Source organism: Lipophrys pholis (genome assembly GCF_963383615.2).
Source record: "Lipophrys pholis genome assembly, chromosome: 7".
NCBI lineage: Eukaryota > Metazoa > Chordata > Actinopteri > Blenniiformes > Blenniidae > Lipophrys > Lipophrys pholis.
Genome location: NC_137638.1, coordinates 20,498,976 through 20,518,325, shown reverse-complemented (window position 1 = coordinate 20,518,325; position 19,350 = coordinate 20,498,976). Strand labels below are relative to the sequence as shown.

At 42.3% G+C, this 19,350-nt stretch overlaps 1 protein-coding gene across 2 annotated transcripts in view; it reads left to right on the top strand.

Moving 5' to 3' along the window:
* The window catches only part of LOC308112228 (uncharacterized protein), a 32,729-nt gene extending 14,071 nt beyond the window's left edge, over positions 1-18,658 (top strand). For both annotated transcript variants that reach the window (XM_080467574.1, XM_080467575.1), the window contains exons 3-17: positions 4,226-4,281; positions 4,433-4,545; positions 5,800-5,874; positions 11,523-11,666; positions 11,969-12,046; positions 12,258-12,409; positions 12,578-12,632; positions 13,588-13,662; positions 13,839-13,944; positions 14,141-14,647; positions 15,106-15,489; positions 15,648-15,746; positions 16,410-16,543; positions 17,318-17,369; positions 17,485-18,658. In XM_080467574.1, coding sequence (XP_080323700.1) covers positions 4,226-4,281; positions 4,433-4,545; positions 5,800-5,874; positions 11,523-11,666; positions 11,969-12,046; positions 12,258-12,409; positions 12,578-12,632; positions 13,588-13,662; positions 13,839-13,944; positions 14,141-14,647; positions 15,106-15,489; positions 15,648-15,746; positions 16,410-16,543; positions 17,318-17,369; positions 17,485-17,621 — 2,167 coding nt within the window. In that variant the 3' untranslated portion in view covers positions 17,622-18,658. The remainder of the gene's footprint in view (positions 1-4,225; positions 4,282-4,432; positions 4,546-5,799; positions 5,875-11,522; positions 11,667-11,968; positions 12,047-12,257; positions 12,410-12,577; positions 12,633-13,587; positions 13,663-13,838; positions 13,945-14,140; positions 14,648-15,105; positions 15,490-15,647; positions 15,747-16,409; positions 16,544-17,317; positions 17,370-17,484) is intronic.
* The last annotated feature ends 692 nt before the right edge of the window (positions 18,659-19,350 follow it).

The following is a 19,350-nucleotide window of genomic DNA, read 5'->3' as shown; positions in this document are numbered from 1 at the left end:
CTGTCTGGCTAGACTTATTTTGCCCATGTTTGGAGAAAGGAAATGAGTCCTGTGTGCTGACGGGATGTCTCTGAGCTCCCCACTCTTACACAGACCAAGAGGTAGACTGAGAGACAACCTAAAAATAGAACTGGGAGCCCAGGTCAGCTTCCAGCCAAGAGTAAGGGATCGGGGAGCGGAGGGGGAAAGAGGGGGGGGGGAAACCCCCATATGATGTAAAATGAAGTGAAGAGACTTTTTGAAGAGTTATGTATGAAGATACAAATATGAAAGAAGTCAGCGCACAAATTAAGTTTTGAAATGATTGGCGCTTTTTAGAGCCGCAATTTTGACAATTTGACGAATGCCTCGCATGAGAGCGGGGTGACCGTTGGGGATGTGTGTGCAGTCTGTGAAAGGGGGAAGATTAAGAGAAAAGAGGGAAATAATGAACAGATCGCAAGCCTAATCTGGGCAGTCAATCCCGGCGAAAGCTCCCAGCTGCTCATCTGTTTTCTCATATCTTTTTCTCCATGCGCATTTCATCATGTTGCAACGGCGCGCATAACCAAAAGTTTCTCATATCTCCCCTGCTGGTGAAGATGGGATGAATAAATGACCTATGGGCGGCGGAGAACGTCTTGTTCTTCTGAGGCGGAGGGTAGGAAGTGCGGAGTCGAGAGGAAAGATGAAAATGAGATATTGCTTTAGTTTGTGACAGAGGTGTGTTGTGTTTCAAGATTTAAAGTAAGAGGAAATGAAATATGCTGCTGTTGGAGGTGCGGATCGGAATAATGAATTTAGAGCAGCAATGGTGACATATCGGTGGAATATATGGAGACAGTGGGGATGGTGACGTTAACAGTGGATATGAGAAATGTTTATTGGTTTTTGGGCCTAAAATATATTGTCATTGCTTCACTCTGCTCCTTGCTTACAGCATAATGAAACACAGCTACAATAAAAATGCATTCTTTCAAAACATCATTAGAAAGATTCAGTGAGCGCGCAACGACAGAAATGTCCCAAAGCATCTATCGGAATTACCATAAATACATGAGTGTGTGTGAACGGTGTGTTGGTGTGTTTTCCTGCACACTGCAGAGTTTAGCCCGGTGCAGACGAGCGGCTGGTGTAAGTGACGACAAGGCCTTCTGCAGCACAGCGAACCATCTGCTTCTATTGTGCTAATCTTGAAATGGCCGAGCGGAGCATGTTTGGAGGTATTACAGGGGCTGTGGCGGTCCAAAACAAACCACCCCTGTTGTTACTGGCTCAAGCTCGGCGTACGTTGTTTGCGTGCGTGTACTTTTGTATTTGTGTGTGTATATGTGTGTGTGTGTGTTCACTGAACACTTTTAAAATGTCTGTTTTGCGCTATCCCTGCATGGAGTCGCTGGCTGTGGTAATGATGCAATTATTTAAATCCTCATTCCTAATTACTTTTTAATTGCTCTTGTTGACAGACTATGATGTCATTGTTTGTTTTCTTGCCACACCTTCTTTCATAGCTGTCTCTGCTCTTCATGATCGCATCTTGCCCCACTTTTGCAGTGTCTCTTCTCTTCTCCTCTCTTCCTCACACCCTCCGTTCCACCCTGTGAGGTCATAGCTGGCAGGGTTTGGAGGTGGGCTGGAGTACAGACACAAGAGAAGCTGTTTTTCTCATCAGACACAGTGTCTGTGTGGGGGAGTCTATCTACCCTGTTAGCAAGGGAAACTTTTACTACCTATGAAACTGCTCATGCTGCCACCGGATTACAGTAACTAATCAAGTGGTATGAACAGGCCTGGGAATGTGAGTGGTCCTCGTTGGCTTACTTTAAACTCTGTGAGTCAGCGACACATGGGAGACGCTACCATTTCGGGTTCATTGTCTTTCTAAAGGCAAGATAAACATCCATGATGAGAATTTGGAACCATCATATTTTGCTTTTGGGAATGTTGCCCCTGAATCTTGCATATCCTTGCAATCATCTAGCGGTTTATCCAATGCTTTAACACTATGTCCTGCCAGAATAAAGCAATGAAATATAAGGTATGACCCCCCCCCATAACGTGCAATATCCAGGACTGTAAACATTAGCATTGGATAAATTGGATGAATTCCACTGTTGAATGTGTGATCAGATCATGGAAATATACTATTACTTTTTTGTGGTACTGCATTTCAAAAAATGTGCATCGTCATTAAAAAAACAAAACTAAAAACACCAGATACAATTAGAGTGGAACGTCGGTTTACACAGATAATAGATTATGCGAAGACTTGAAAATATGAATTTGAAATAGCATCTTTGCATCTTTGGTTTACTCAACGCTCCTGCCGAACAACTTACATCCCACAGCACCGCCTCTCCTCATGTGGAAGCCTGTTCCCTGTGGGTGGAGAATTTGCACATGCAATTAAGACTCCCTCAGAGGCACAGCCACCTTTGACCTTGGCTGCTTGTAAATGGTAACTTTTAGGAATGCTCGAAGACCAGGGATCAGTAAATGTGGCTCGGTGCTTAAGCTTTGTTTGTTGGTCGGCCTGATGGGGAGGCAGAAAAGTGTTGTTTCCGCAGTTATTGGGGCAAAACTAATCCTTGAGGAGACGTGGAAGTGGCTGAGGTCTGTGAAAATGAAAAGTGCAGAGCCGCGGAGGAGTTTTGCTCGATTTGAAATTATAGTCTGGTCAAGTGTGGCTCGGTTTGACATAATAGACAAACAGTAAACGCTTGTTAGCACTCGCACCACAATTAAAAATGAAAGAGCAGTGTCAGCGAGCCTCCCCACAGACTGGACCAACATGCTCACTCAATAGGGGACACAATATGGCTATTGTGTCCTCGGCGCACTCACACACTGACTGACTTTTTTTGGCGTTCTTTGTTCTATTGGGAGAAAGAACAAAGGCGTGCTTGTTGTATCAGGAAAACATAACGGAGTGCTTTAGCGACAATAACTGAGTTAACAGGGCGCTTGTCAGCGTGTTTGCAAATGGGCAGTTGTACATTTTGTATTATAGTTTATATTTATACACATCAAATACACACATCTTGCTGAGATTCTTTTAAAATACCAAACAAAATAAAAAATGTAGGTCCACACACACACACACACACACACACACACACACACACACACACACACACACACACACACACACACACACACACACACACACACACACACACACACACACACACACACACACACACACAACAGACTGTTCACCTTTGGCCCGTTGTAATAGCTGCTCGTGGCCTTTTGCTACCCAACTCCAGATGTTATTGACACACCTTCAGGAGTCCTACAGAGACAACTTTACACACACCCACAGCGAGACACAGACACACGCACACATTCTTGTACACACACAAACGCATGCACAGTCCTGTAAAGACGCAACAGTTCATCTCTCTGCAGGCCATCTTGTAAGCTCACTTACCCACACGCACAGACATTCACACATTTATACAGCTGTGCCTCAAACGCGCACATGAATCAAGATTACGTTCGGAGCGTGCCGTATCAAATCGCATATGGATATGGTTTAGGATACAGACCGAGTGCTTTGCATAACATCCAGGACAACGTGTCCGACACAGTTGGTCCTCCTGCTCGTCTTTTACTTTGTTTCTCTATGGTTGACCATGAAGCCACCTGTATCAGTCTGGGAGATTGTGCAGCAGAGCAAATAGAAATCCTGTGCATCCACATCCCAATCCATCGCTGCGCTGCTGATCGAGCAGCAAAATTGCGACTCACCTATGTCATTAAAAAACACAGACAATTGTTGAGTTACCACAGCAACAGTAAACTGACTGAAGGGTGAGGTGGGACAGGTTTTTACCTGTAAAATGTACAAAAAAAACACCCCCAACTCCATTGCAATTATTTCTTATTCACAATCTTATCTGTTTGAAAAACAATCTGAATGCACGTCTTCCTGTTTTAGCGTGTACTGAGACATTTTATTTTTCATGTATGTGTAGTGAGGATGCTTGTTCTGGGCAGTAAAACATCTGTACATGTCCTCTGTGCGCAAACAAAAGACTGAACACACTGAAAATGCCGCTGTCCACGTCCACAAGCCTGCATCGAGAAAGTGTTCTCAAATGTCCTTTTTCGTGTGTACACAAGACTTACGTAAGGTGCTTATTCTAGAAATGCTATCAGTCAGTGTTCAGAATGTGTGTGTGTGTTTGTTTTTTTTTTTTTATCTCACTAGCTGTGTGTGTGTGTGTCTGTGTGTTCACAGGGCATTATTTACATATGATGGAGTTTCCAACAAGCTTAAACTGGCTGACTCAGGAGGTAAAGTATACACCTTGGCTTTGTGACCTTTGACTAACACAACATCGCACATCCCAATGCATTGAAAGATTTCTACGAAAATATGCTCATCGAAATAATAATCCCACCTTTGTTCCCTCCACTTTGTCTCTGTCTGTCTGTTTTCTGACAGTGGGTGGTGTGGCAGAGCTGGCAGGCAAGTTTCACATCTCCAAGCCTCAATATGGATTGTGCAAAGTGGGAAGTGTAGAGACGGGAGCCCCCCGGATTGCTATGATCATATGGGTAGGTGGCAGAGGCTTTGCTCCTTTTATGACATGAGAATATTATGACACACACACACACACCACCAGCAGCCCACTTTAAAGAATCAGAAGTATGATTTTTTTTTTTTAATGTATGTATAAAAATGATGGAATCTCACTGACTTACATTCACTTTGAGACCGAGGAGTCGCTTCAAAGCTGGAGGTTAATGGGTTTAACATCTTATGAGATCACACATCCTACAGGAGAAATCTTTATTCCAATTATCCTGGCAAACGCTGCTAAGCTCCTCGGCTTACTTATATTCTCTGGTCCTCTTTTGACACAGACATACTTCAGTCTTGACATAAGGTAAATTGCTTTAAGTAAGTGCCACTGCAGCAGAAAAAAAAAATGTGAGTCACCAGATGGCCTTTTATGTCACATGCTACAGTCATAAGAATCTGTTAGTATTTAGGAAACTGTAAGGATTTTGAGATATTTGGTCAAGTAAGCGTTTCATTCTCTGCAATTTGGTATTTATGAAACATTTTGGGTCTATTTTAGTCTTTTTGCGCCACCAAACAAACCTTCAAGGCAATAAAAAAGCAGTTTGTCCAAACTTAATCATGCCATAACTCCTGATTCACTCCGCTACAATTTTACTACTTAGAATCATTATCCTATGCAAAGGTGCTCTTGTGGTTCATCTACAGCCTTTAAACAGATGGTTTCACTTTATCTTATAAGTTGCCCAAGTGCCTGAAACAGCCTCTTACATTCCCACCACCATACTCAATAGTTGGTTTTGAGGTTGAACTCTACCAAACATGTATACTGTTACTGTGACATTCTTTCCTTTTGACTTCAAATCATCTGTCTTTTTGTTGCACAAGCCCCCCCCCCCAAAAAAAAATTTCCATTTCTGTTTTGTTTTTGTATCAGCAGTTATGACACAACCATCTTGTAGCACTTCACATTCAAATCGAGCAAGCATAGGTGTCAGAGGAAAGGAGAAGCTTGTTTGTTAGTTTTTCACGTGAAGAAACCTCCAGCTGATTCCGATGGAGTTGCCCTCTGATTCTAGTTCCACAAGAATGTCTGTTAGGAAAAGTTCCGCAAACCGTATCCTTTTTTTAAAATGTATTAGAGATGGGCAAACTTCAAGAGGACACCAGCGACAACGTTATGAATCCTATTGTTCCGCAGCCAGCTTCCCCGGCGTCTTTATTTAGTCTTCTCAGAGGGAGGTATGACATGAATGTAAGAGCCTACATCCTGTGTTTGTCTGCAGTTTGGCCAAAACGTGGAGGAATACCGAAGGACAGAATGTACCAGCCATATTCCAGACATCAAGACCTTCTTCAAGGTGAATTACATCACCACCACATCAGTGACGCGAATGTCGGTTGTAAAACACGATGAAAATGTTAAAAAGTAGGTTTTCTGTTTGGATTTAACACGAAGGTGTTGGTTGAAGTTGCGTTATAGATTTAGATTTTAGGTGTATAGTCCTTTAAAACACAGAAAACTAATGTCTGGCACTCTTTTCCTCATCACTTCTCCACTATTTTCTTTAACTTCTGCCCTCTCAAGCTATATTTACACATGGCTCACTTAGTATTGTTTGGTACGTTTCCTGTCCTCAGCCCCCTTCCTGTCCCGTTGGCGTGTTGATGTTGTTTATTCTTCTATCTACCATGCTGCTACCAGGGTAAAATGGCGACAATATGGGGTGAAAAACTACATTTTCTGTTGCATTGAAATCCATATTTTTAAGTTTAAGGCGCGAAATGTGTACAGCGTGTGAAGTACTGTTTCCATCATCATGTGAGCAGCATCCTCTCTCCGTCTGTGTCCATCAAACTGTTTATTTAAGTGTCTCAGTTCAAGTAGGAGCAGAACAAGTGACCTCTAGGTTTACAAGTTTCCATATAAAGGCATCGCCGAGTCAACTGCAGAAGCATCTGTGGAATGTTTGTTGTTTTTTTTTGTTTTTTCTGGCCTTTTTTTAATAGTGAATGTGGAGTCTGGGATTTTTGCGAGCCCACCGTCTGAAAACCCACCACCCAAACTCTGTGTGTGTGTGTGTGTGTGGGCGCGTGAACATACCTATGCCTGCACCCATATGTTATATTTTGTCGTCTTCTGAAGACGTCGCAGTGACTTACATTAATTTTCGTCATGAAGATAGTTGCAAAGCATAACTTATCAATCCATCGTTGACTTTGAGTAAACCTAATCTCCTTATCTCCTCAAACCTTAATCGTCACAACTAGTACCTTTACCTACGTACAGTAGCCGTGACTCAATCGTAACCATAAACGAATGACTTAACAGTATTTTCTGAGTCCATCATTTCTGTCCCCACAGGTGAGCTACGATCCCACAAACCACATTTCTGACTTTAGAGAGAGAATAATTAAACACACACACACACACGAACGCACACTCGCACAGTGTAGGCTGCACATGTGTCATAATCACGACAATTCCATGTGGTTTCTTACTGTCATAGCGAAGCTGCTTCTGGAGATACAATGGAAAAAGAAGCAGAGCCAGTCCGTTTGAAATTAAACCCGTGCCGTTGTTCTTGCAGTCGTTTTTTTTTTTGGGGAAGTAAGCTGTCAGAAATTAGGGAAAAGAATGGTTGGTTTTCCATTACTCACTGGTTGAGATTCCAATAGATTGGTTAAGGCTGGATTCAGCGTTAACATGAACATACTGTTTCTCTGTATAATGGGAGTCATAGCCGTGCATGTGGATTTCATTTTGAAGAAATGTCCTGCTGTAAAGACTGCGGTGATGATACATAGCTGTTCAATCCCCGTTTTATTCATTCTCGCTTTGCCAGCAGACGTGACACTTTTCACACCCTGTAGAGGCCACGTAGTTGCCTCTAATCACCTTCACTGCTTTTCTTAAATGGCCGAGACGGCTCGGGAATGAAAAAGCTCTTTTATAACATAATATACTGACAAAGAAACAGCAGCCAAAAAGCTTAAGCGGCTGTTTAAAGTTTATACCCTCACTTTTTCTTTACTATTGGGATTTTATAGCCATTGTTTTAAACTTCATGTTAAAATGGGTGACGGCCACAGTCACTGCCTGTCTGTTTAAATCTATTACAAACTCTATCACCTTGCTTGTTAAGACAGTATAGAAACATATTTAAAAGGACATCAAAAGTAAATCCATTGATTTATTGACAGAAAATTAAAAAATGGAAAGTTAAAAAAATACTTTACAATGTTAAAACATTTTTTTTTTACATTTTTATTACATTATACATTGTTCATATATAAATGTATCTATATCCCTACAGCTGTAGAGTATATACTTACTATACTACACATGCACACTAACAGTGTTTATGTCTGAGAATAGTCGAAAGGTGCTTTAATCTACATCCCAGCTTAGAATCTAAAATCTTCCTGAATCCTTTACAACCTGTCTGCGTCACTCTGTATACAATATGAACATATTGGTAGTGAAATTACCCTTAAACATCTTTTTCTATTGTCTCCTTCCCATTTTCTTCTCTGTCTTGTTAAACTGCATGTCACAGCTGGTTATGAGTTTTGTCAAGGCAAGTCTGTAGCAGCCAATGTAGGTGTGTTACAAAGTTGACTATAGTGTGGCGTTGCCTTTTACAAACTAAGACGTGAATAGGGTGCAAATATTTCCATTGCTCAACATTTCCAGTGAGACATTAACAGCATGACTGCAGGTCAGAAGAGCGTTGCGCACGTATGTTGGGTGCAGTTAATACCAAAGTTGCAGTGGATGCGGAAATGATGAAAACATCCACAAAATTGGAATAAAACATTGCATGCTGGTGGCAGACCAGCTAAATCAGCACCCAATCAGCATATGGCCGTCGTCGGCGATGCTTTGATGCTCCCAAGTTTTTTTTACACCTCGAAGTTACACTTCTAGTTTGTCAACGGTATAGCAGGAGATGTAGGTTTGACTTCTCGCCCTGATTCACACATAATCAGAAGCTTTACTTCCGAGGTGGGCTCTTCTGGTCCCCGAAGCCCACATTCCTGCACAGTCTCTGCTTCTCGACTGCAATAAGTGGCTCATTACGAAGTTTCTCCATGAAATTCAGATGTGTTGGAGCAGGAAAACAGGGCGCGGAGTTGGACGCCACAAATGTAGACAGACTTAAACGACGAAGCAAAACAGTGACATAAACAAAAAAAAAACACTTTCAGAGATTTTTCCATGGAAACAACCTAAACAAACGGGGAATACAATAAGTTTAAAGATGGCTGACTGGATATGAACTGAAGAGACTGGAAAAGGAAAAAAAAAGAAGAAAAAAAAATCAAGACTTAGGTGAGACACATGGACAGTTGTGAAGTTTGCACGTTCTCCCTGAGCATGCATCCAAAAGATATTTGTCAGAGGCAGTGATGCAGGGAACGCGTTAATTAGTAACGCGTCACTCTCATATGACAGCTTTTTTCAGTGACGAGTAATCTTAACACGTCGCTATTTCCAAACCAGTAATCAGATTAGGGTTACTTGTCAAAGTCACTGGGCGTTGCTATTGTAGCAGGACGCTGGACAGGAAGACGAGTTTCACACGCTCACAGGCAGTCTCGTCACCCCGGCACACCTGACCCGCCCTCCTTCTCCACTCTCAGCCAATCACATGCCGACTCACTAACGGTCAAATCACACAAAAGAATCGGAACTAACAGAACGTCATCTTTGAACCGTAATGTTGCAACAACAACAACAACACAACTGCAGATATGTTAGACTATTTTTGAAATTTTCCCGAGTAACTCGTAATTAGTAGTCTAATCCCTTTTTTTTAAGTAACTGTGGCAACACTGGTCCGAGGTTACACGGTGACTGCGTGCCCAACTATATGAAATAAGACAATACAGACATGGACTGGCTAAAAAGACAGGTCAGGACAGGTCAGTTGTGAAATGTCAAAATGTGAAATGACATAACTTTCACAAAGAGAGTGTAATGATCAGAAAGTAGCCGTCAAACCTCAAAACAACTAAGCGTCATACTCCTCAGGAAACGTGATGCACTTTTAATATCGCCTGTGCTGTATTACATCATCACTGTCTTATCAGCCCTCATATCTATATTTAACTCTTGCTTTTCGATTAAAACTGTAATAAATTAGCATTAAAAAAAAAAAAATCTAAATTTAGCTTGTCAATAATGATAGTCAACCTAAGTAACTTGTCATTCAAAGTGAGACATACTTTAAGTGCGCAAACTTGAGTCTCCCCACATCCTCCTACTGCCTCTTACTCTTGAACTACTCCTGAGTTGGAGAGAGCGACTATGAGGGAGTTTGGCTCCACAGCAGAGAGAGACAGTTTGTGTGGAGCTGAGCCCAATTACAGCTAAAAAGTCTCTCAGCCTGTCACATCACCTTGAGCTCCTTTTCCTCCCAGGAAGGGCTATATTTTTATACTCTTAGGGAGGCTTCATTGCCAAGGTCATCAATGCCACTAAACCTGAAGTTACGCCATGAAGTGAAAGCTCGCTGGGCCACTGTATCAAGATGTTCCCGTGATCATTTCTAGGTCAGTATCAGCACGTTGTTTAAGATTGGGCACGTCCGTACCTAGGTTGTTGTATGTCGTGATCGCTGAGGAATATCTTAAAAGGTTTCTCTTGAAGTCTTTTCTATGACGCCAAATCAAGGAAGACAAGTGAGTTGACGTAGGAACCTCCCTGTGAAGAGATCCTGTTGAATAACTGATCCTCTCAACACAGTGAGTGGCCATTCATGTTAAATTGGCATAAAATAATCCCCTCACTCTTTGTCAGAAACTCCTGTATTGGAGATGAATGCATATTTTATTTACAGTTGTCTATCTAAAAAAATTTAAATGTTAGATAATGGTGAAGTTCTATGTCTTCTTTTATAAGACCTGCACAGCTGCACGCTGTGGTCTGTTCCCATTGTTGCTGGCAGCAGTGTGGAGAACTCATCTGGTCTCTTGGTCCAGCTCCATATCCCGTTGGCAGTGAAAGCCAGATTGATATGGATTATACACTCCCCTGACATGTATTATAGGGCACAGTGAGCACTCTGCCCAGTGTCAGTGTCGGAGTTGTCACTCAGATAAAGCTGTGGTTTCCTGTTGAAGTTCAACCAGACTTGGCTCTCTGTCAACAAGCCCGACATTTACTCTGCATGGAAATGTTTCCACATACACATGCCTGTGTTCATACACACACCACCATGAGTTCGGCTCATGTTTGACCCCCACGTATATGTTCCACCGGCGGATCGCGTACGTTTCGGTCTTCGTACTCCCCGAAGTTTGAACCCCAGGTACGGAGCAACTTTTGCAACGTGACCCACTTAAAGTTCAGTGTTGTTTACTTAAAGAAAAAAGGAGTGAACGCTCGGACGTAGCTCCTTTTTCACGTCTCGACAATTCATGCTACTGGTATTTTGAAAAGGTGCACACTGTTTGGATTTTGAGGTTTTGTGCCTTCCCTTTTGTTTTTATTAAATTTTTTTTAAAGTTTGCCAAAAAAAATGCTTCTAAATGGGTTAAAAAAAAAAAACACGTTTCTTTTTTAAAAATGTACCACCAGAAGTTGATTAACAGTGTTTTTCACTCTGTTTGGAAACATGCAAACTTTTCACACCCCTTTTCTCACTCTCTGCAACCCTCACGTATTGTTTTTCCCCCTTTCTTTGCCTCTCCTCTCTGAAACCATCCAAAACCAATGCATTCTTGTCCTCGCACTGAAACGTTTGCTGTTTTTGTTCTCTCACAATCCTCAGAGTTGAAGCAGTTGCACAACTGTTTGGCTCCAACTTTGCATAACTCCAAGTCAGACCAAGAGAAAACCACCAGGGGGACTTTGTGTGCTTGTGTATAGATTTTCTTATGTGCATGTGAGCGAGGGGTTTGGGAGGGCGAGGGGGGGGGGGGGGGGGGGGGGGACAGTACACTGAAATCACATCTGCTTTACTCTTCTTCCCATTCCTTTTTTCTCCTCCGTGTGTTTCAGGAAGCTCACGCTTTCATCAGGGCAGAGAAGGTGGAAGATGTGACAGAGGAGAACATAAGAGCTGAGCTCAGCAAAGTCCAGTCCCATGCTCCCTCACAGTGGGTGAGAAGGAGCTCAAGGTCTGCAGACAAGGAGGAACTGGTGGTGAGTCTCCTGCAATGCCACGTGTGTCCATCAGATGGCGGCAGAGGCTTTCACATGCAGATTTGAACACACTTTAGCAGCAGCTCCTTCAGTTATGAGTTACACGTTTTTGAGCCACTTCAAGCATGTTTATTCAATCTCACTAAATTATTACAATTGATAAAATATATCCTGTGTTTCTTTACTTTAGATACAAAAAAGTGCCTCTTGATATAACAGAAAATGCTTCTTTTGCACAATATAAAAATGCAAAAATATTCAGCATTTTGTGAATTTTGTCCATTTTACCATTTTCCTTATAGGGGACAAACTACAGAAAAACTAATGCTGCAATGGAGATGAGAAGAATAAACAGAGACTCTTTCTGGGCACGTGCAGAGGTTTGTCAAAATAACTTTCATTCTAATTACACTTAATAATAAACCATATTTTGTTTATTCAATCTTTTTGTACTGTTTAAATGTTGTTTGATTTTTCTCGATGCTTCCCATTTATTTCATTTGTGAATCACTTTGTAACTTCAGTTCACATCTATCACATTATATTAATATCGTCCATATCACCGTTTTTGTTCATGTGTTTTCTTGCCAGCGTGAGGAAGAAGAGAGGAAAGAGGAAGAGAGGAGAAGAGCAGCAGAGGAGAGACGGCGACTTGAGAGAGAACGAGTATTGAAGGAACGGAAGGATGCAGAGGAGAGAGACAGAAAAATGAACGAGAAACTGCAGATGATTGAGGAGCAGAGGTTGGAACAATATGTTTTTCTCGTCAGTAGTGCCCTTTAGTGATTGAACTTTGTTTCGATCGAAAAAAAAACCCCAGTTAACAACAGACCGAATCAAATGGGTTTTAAGGAATCACTTCTGGATGACAATTAAATGTTTTTGAAGTGTTTTGTTTCTGTGTCACACAGAAGAAAACAGGAAGAAGAAGAAGAACGAATGCGTAAAAAAGAGAAACTGAGATGGGTGAGTGAAAAGAATAAAGTGGTAACCTCTCGTTGTGCCACAAACTTCCGATGTTTAGTTTCTTTAAACTGAGACAGGACTGTCGTGTAAAAATGCATTTGTTCGCTCAAAACTTCATTGCAAAATAAAAAGTAAGAATAAAGTCTGTCTGTGGAAGTTGCATGGGTGATTGCAATACTGTCCAGAATATGAAGCAAGAAGTAAGAAAATGCAATAGATTTGACCAGTGTGCGGAGAGGGTGTGCACACTGTGGCCGTGAAGGGAAACCCTCCAGAATATTCCCCTCACCATTACTCCACCTCTACCAGCTTAAATTCTTAATATAAGACAGAATGTTCCGATTCCTCCATCGTGTTTATAACAAATTCTGACCGTGCCATCCAAATAGCTGCAGAAATTTGGGCCTCATCAATCCAAGCAAAGTTTTTCCACTCCTGTATTGCCAGGATTTTTTGGTTATCTGCTGTGAGTCGCAGCCTCAGTTTTCTTGTTCTTGGCTGACAGGTGTGGCACCGTCTGGTGCTCCAGCACCTTCCGCTTCAAGGTTCATGAAATCTCGTACACACCTCGGATATAATGAGAGGTTATTTTAGTTACCGTTACTTTCCTGTCATCTTGAGCCTGTGTGGTCATTTTACATCTGGCATCCTTTTACATCTGGCATCAACACGACACGTTCGCCTGGAGAACTGAAGCTCACGCGACATTTTTTCCTCATTTTCTGACCATCCTGTGTGAAACCTGGATGTCACTGTGTGTGAAAATCCCGGCGGAACAATCAGGTCCTAAAATAGAGCAACTCATTGGGATACTAATGATTGTGGCACATATTTTAAATCACATGTCTTCCGTCCATCCGTCCATCCATCCATCCATCCAAACAAATAAAACAAAGCTATTCAATGCATATTTCAATATCTAAATGTGATTGCTGCTGCGTTTACTCACCGACAGGAGGAGCAACAGAAGGAACACGAGGAAGATATGAGAGCCCGTTTGAAAAGGAGCGAGTCCATAGAGAAAGCAGCGGTAAGCGATTATCTCAGTCATGTATACATGTATATGATATATATATATATATATCAGTATTGCTTTAAATTCTAAACTTTTCTAAAATGTAGGCCACACTGAGGTGATTACAATGCAGGATGTTGGTGGAATTTACACAACTAACACTACTTCACTGTGCGTTACTTGACCTGCAGGAGGCGGCAGCATTAGTGTCTCAGCGGTCGATGAACCCTCGGGAGTTCTTCAGGCAGCTGTCAGCTTCGTCACAGAGTCCCACGAGCCCTGGATCCTCCCGTACTGGTATGAACTTCAACCGCAACTGTTGTTTATATATTCACATGAAGGACCAGACAAGCTCATTAAAACAAAACTAAACAAACAAAACAAAACAAAAAAAAACAACACACAGGCTCTGGAGGGGTAGTACATGTAGTCTAAGGCTTGTTTTGTTTTGTTTTATGTTTTGTACTAACAAACAGGTGTCTTTTCTTTCTAGGTAAACCATTCAGACGATACCAGCGCAGCTTGACAGATACAGCCTTCATCTTCTCCAAAGCAGAAGAAAGCTCCGCTTCCTCCCCCCGCAGCTCTCCCCTGGTTTCTCCCTTCTCCCGTGCTCCTCCGTCTCCCAGTTTCCGTGCCATGTCTCCTCCGATGAGCCTCGATTTCCGCCCGGTTACCTCTCCACAAGGGCCCAGAGCCCCCATTTCGCCGCCGACATCACCTCCTCGCCCCGCCGCGCCTCTTCCAGGCCTGCTCAGCTTCACACAATCGAACAGCCAAGATGAGCCCAGGGCTACGTCGCCCGCCGAACCCTCTGCTCCTCCAGCCTCCCCCACTCTTTTGGCCTCTTTCTCTCCCAGTTTAGTAAAAAACACCCTCTCTGAAGTACAGTCAGAGACCTTGGCTGATTTGCCTTCCAACATCCAAAGCCGCTTTGAGCTTGAGTTTCCCCCACAGGCTCCAACTGCTCCTCTTCCCGGGAATCCACAATCTATCACAGGTATGACGCAAAAACCCAATCAAACTGCTAATAAACAATGTCTTATTGAAGCAATGTGCAGAAGAGAAGACGAGGATGTATATTAATGTTCTCTTGATGCGATGTGAGGAAGATAACATCACTTGATTGTCAATTTGTCACAATGATTTTTGTTGTTGTTGACATCAAACATAGTGTATTAAAACAGTATTTACAATCCTAATTAACTTTGAGAACTCTTATTACTAAACTAGTCCACATACTTCAGAGTGTATAAAGTACACACACTGCTATGGCTCATTCATGCTATGGGAAAGCAACCACTTATGGTTTGTCATTTCAGGCTAAACTTGTTGAATTCCCTGAGAAATTGGTGTTTGCGTCAATTTACAGCCTTCGCCCTGTCAGCTCGGCAATTACAGTGTTTTGTCTTTGTCTTTTGTGCGACGCTATAATTGTGTCATCCTTCCAATCCGCAGACCTCAACACAGTCAGCCGCGTGCACACTGAGCTGGTCTCAGACGTGGGATACAAGGTACAGGCTGTCCTGGTGGAGGAGGACGAAGAGGAGGACGAGGAGGAGCACCATGAAACACGAGCCGAGCTTTGTCCTGTTGCCACAGAACCTGAGGAAGAGGAGGAGGAACAAGAGGAGGTCAAAGAGGATGAAGAAAATAAGGAACGGGAGGATGGTGAAGTGGAAACATTAGGAGAGGACACAGAGCCTGCGTCACCCGAGGAACCAGTGGAGATGACGCGGGATGAAGAGGAGGTGAATGAAGATGAGGATGACCAGTCAGAGGACTGTCAGGTCACTGCTGAGTCCGCCGAAGATTCAGACAGGGAGGAGTCAGCGCTCACAGGTAGACCCTGTGTTCTTGCACCTTGTTATTTGAAATGGTCTGTGTTGATCATTACTGTTACCCTGTCACAAATCATTGTACATCCTGTTCTGTAGATTCCCCAAAAGCAATATTCCCAAAAACTGTCAATAACATTTTTTTTATTATTACAATTTCAGAGGCGGAGCTGATTTGCCAAGAAATCAAACATGAGACCGTAATCCTGTCAACCAACGGGATTTTGAATGGAGATGACACAGACAAGCAGAATGGCATAGGTTTGCCTACAAATCAGTTCAAACGATCTTAATAAACATTGTTTAGATCAGGGGTGTCAAACACACAGCCCTACAAAAGGACTTTAAAAAGTGTAAAAATGACAAAGAAAACATCGACTGCAACTTTTCAATAACAGCAACTGCGAGCCCGAACCTGTCCACTGGGGATCGGGAAACATAACGTTACACTAAGACCCGGAACTCAATAGCTCGTCCAGCGAAAGCAATCTAACACCTACAATGACATCGACGTCGAGTCTATAGGTGTGGGTGAGAAACGTGCATGCTTTTGCCAACAGACTGTCAGTCAGTGAATAATCACTGTGGCACAGAAGCAGTCAAGTTGCACGTTGAAAACAATTCTCAAGCATTTTTATAACAGATATTCAGAATGTGCTCAAACCGCTTTTCGCTAAAACAGTTAAAACCTTGGTTGTGAGACTGCGGTACTGCACTCGAGCTCATATAGGAAGTAAACATGGTTTAATTTAAAGATTGTAATGTTATAATTTCACTGATGCCTCCCTATTAGGGTTGAACTGAACACTATGCAGCCCGGAAACCACGAAAAGAGTTTGGCACCCTTGATTTAGACGTATAACGGCAGTGTCTTTGTTATTTGATTGGGTCGTGATGACTCTATTTCATCCCGCTCTTCCCCAGTGCGGTCTTTAAGCCCCTCTGACACAGAGCTGAGCACATCCGAGCTGACGGGCTGCTACGATCTTCACGGCGCCGCAGAGGAGGACGACTTCGCAGAGGAGCAAGACCAGCAAATCTCCGAAAATGGAGAAGAGGTGTGTGATGTACACAGAGCCGTATATTAGACCTTCCACAGAAATCCTGTACTCCAAGATGGAAAGTGTTAACGAAAGTTAAATGAACGGATAAAACTTGTCTCGAAATGTGCGGCGAATGTGATGGAACTTTGGGGATCATGAAGTTCGGAATATGGTTGTGTCTCCGGCCTGCTGAGGAATATCTTTTAAAGAACAGGTGCTGTTTTTAATTTTCCTTAGTGTCAACAAATTCCACAAATAGACCAAAAAAAATAAAATAAATTGCAATAATATTTCTCCCACACTGAACCCCATCAGAACTTCAATATTTCAGTGAAACATTTGCGTACGGCAGTCTTCAGCAAACATTACTCTAATAAGGGCATATTGTGTACGTGGTGACGGCGAATTAATCCCCGAGTCAGAACGGTGCATGTGAGATTCAAAATGAACTGTGAAGAGCAATAAAAAAAAACCCAACAACATGACAAGCTGTTTATTAGACATACACTGCGATGTTTGGTTCACAATAACGCGGTAATTTAACTCGGAGACACTTGTTTACTAATAATTCCAGTCGTTTTAAGGTGATCTGCTCACAGTAACGAGGAAACTTTCCATGTTTTCCTTTAATTAAAGTTCATAGGATCCACAGAAAAGTTATCGATATACTTTCAGGTTTTTGGTAAAGTGAGTCATCCTTTTGTTCGGGCGTGTGAATCTCGGTTAAACAAGAAATGAATTTAATGATTTTAGCTTTTTTCTCTCCCTCAATTTTCCTCTCCACCTCAGGGTTTAGCTGAGCGGCAATTGTGCGTCCGAGCTCTGTATGACTACCAAGCAGGTAAGCTGCCATTTAGAGGATAATCGCCACACATGTGCACGTAAAGTGGCTCCATTTGCAATAATTGCGCCGTGATTATGGCGGTCTTCACCATGCTGCCTTGTGGTTCCCGCAGAGGACGAGTCCGAGATCTCCTTTGAGCCAGGTGACATCATCAAGGATGTGGAGACGGTGGACAAAGCCTGGTGGAGGGGGTGGAGCAAAGACGGCCGCCAAGGCTTATTCCCGGCTAATTATGTTGAAACCATATAGGCAGCCTGAGACACACACACACACACACACACACACACACACACACACACACACACACACACACACACACACACACACACACACACACACACACACACACACACACACACACACACACTCAGGGACGCCATCTCCCCGTGCGTTTATGCATGTTTTTACCTTTATCCTCCCACTGAAACTTTGTACTCTCTATTTTGTAGGTGTAAAAAAGAAAGAAGAAGAAAAAAAAAAAAAACATGACTCCCTGTTTTGTTCGAGAGCACAAAGAAAAAGTGTGACTCTCTATTTTGATGTTTTTTGGAGAAAAACAAAAATCTTCTCACAAGTATGTAGAAATTACCCGGCCTCATTTCCTTGGATAAAGTAGCGAAGACCTTTTTCTGGACCAAAATAACTTATTTTGCTTTTGAGATACAGTAGAAGTGTTGGTGGGAGTGATCAGATGAAAATGACAAATGATCACAAACTTGCATTCCTTCTAAGAAAACAAGCAGATTTTTTTATAGTATATGCTCTTCTTTTTGATCCACACATATAACAAGCATTCCACTCTGCTCACCATTTGTATCCATGTATCAGACATCATCTTGTAATCATCTTCCTGTATTTCCTTGAGTTATTTTGTAGCACTGCATTTGTTACTGACAGCCTCACGGCACAGTTTAATTACCCAAAGCAGAACAAAAGCAGAACAAATGACGAAAAGCAGAGGAAATTGGTGTTGCACTTGACACCTGTATAACTCTGTGTTTTGGATGGGCTATATTTTGTTCTCATGGTGATGTCCTTCCATAATTGTGTTTTATGCCCCCTCTCAGATTTTAACGAAATAACAGTCTGTCAGTACAGAGATGAAATTACAATACCCCAATGTTAATCTTCAGCAATAATAATACTCTACACTGTATTATAAGAATGTATAAAAACTGTCAAAGATTGTCTGTTTTTCTATTCTTTTTTTGATGTTTGTATTCTTGTTTTATTGTATTGTACTCCAAACTCACAAATACATACCATTTACAAACTTAAGCTTCCTTAACATGCTTGTCTCCTGCTTTTTTTTCCTCGTCTTCTACAGTTTTCAAAAACCAAAGACTGTAATATGAAAGTGAGTGTGTACTGTACATACTATGAGAAATGATCTCTCTGTTACACCACTTCATACTACCAGCTGACCATGAGCAACAGAACAGAACTATTTTTTTTCTCCCCACGTTCTTAAAAAGTTTCCTGTCCACAGGGCATGAGTGCAGTAAATTTAGAAGTCCACACAAAACAACTCTGACGCAGTACATATGCCGCCAGGCCGGCAGGTGGCGCTGAAACGTAACGCCGCCAGAAAATCAAAAGCAGAAGAAGAGGTAGCGTGGAAAAAACTGAGAACTCGAGAAGTCCGTCATATCATCTAACTTTATTAAACCAAAGAGCATCAGTCGCTTCTTCTGCACAACCGGAGCATGTAAGTCCAACATTGTTGCTGTTGTTAAGTGACGTCACGGGACGAGAGGTGGGGCGATGACATTGTTTTCAGCAAACGTGAGTCTTGCCCGTCCTCTCCGTCAACGACGAGACAAGAGTTTTCACGTTTCTTCACCCGGAAAAGCCGCACCATGTGGATGGTCGGCCAAAAAAACCCCAAACGATATATGAAACAGCGTTGTTGTGTGGACAGGGCCTTAGAATCACCAAATTACACACAAATCATGTTGGACTGTAACACCGGATATTG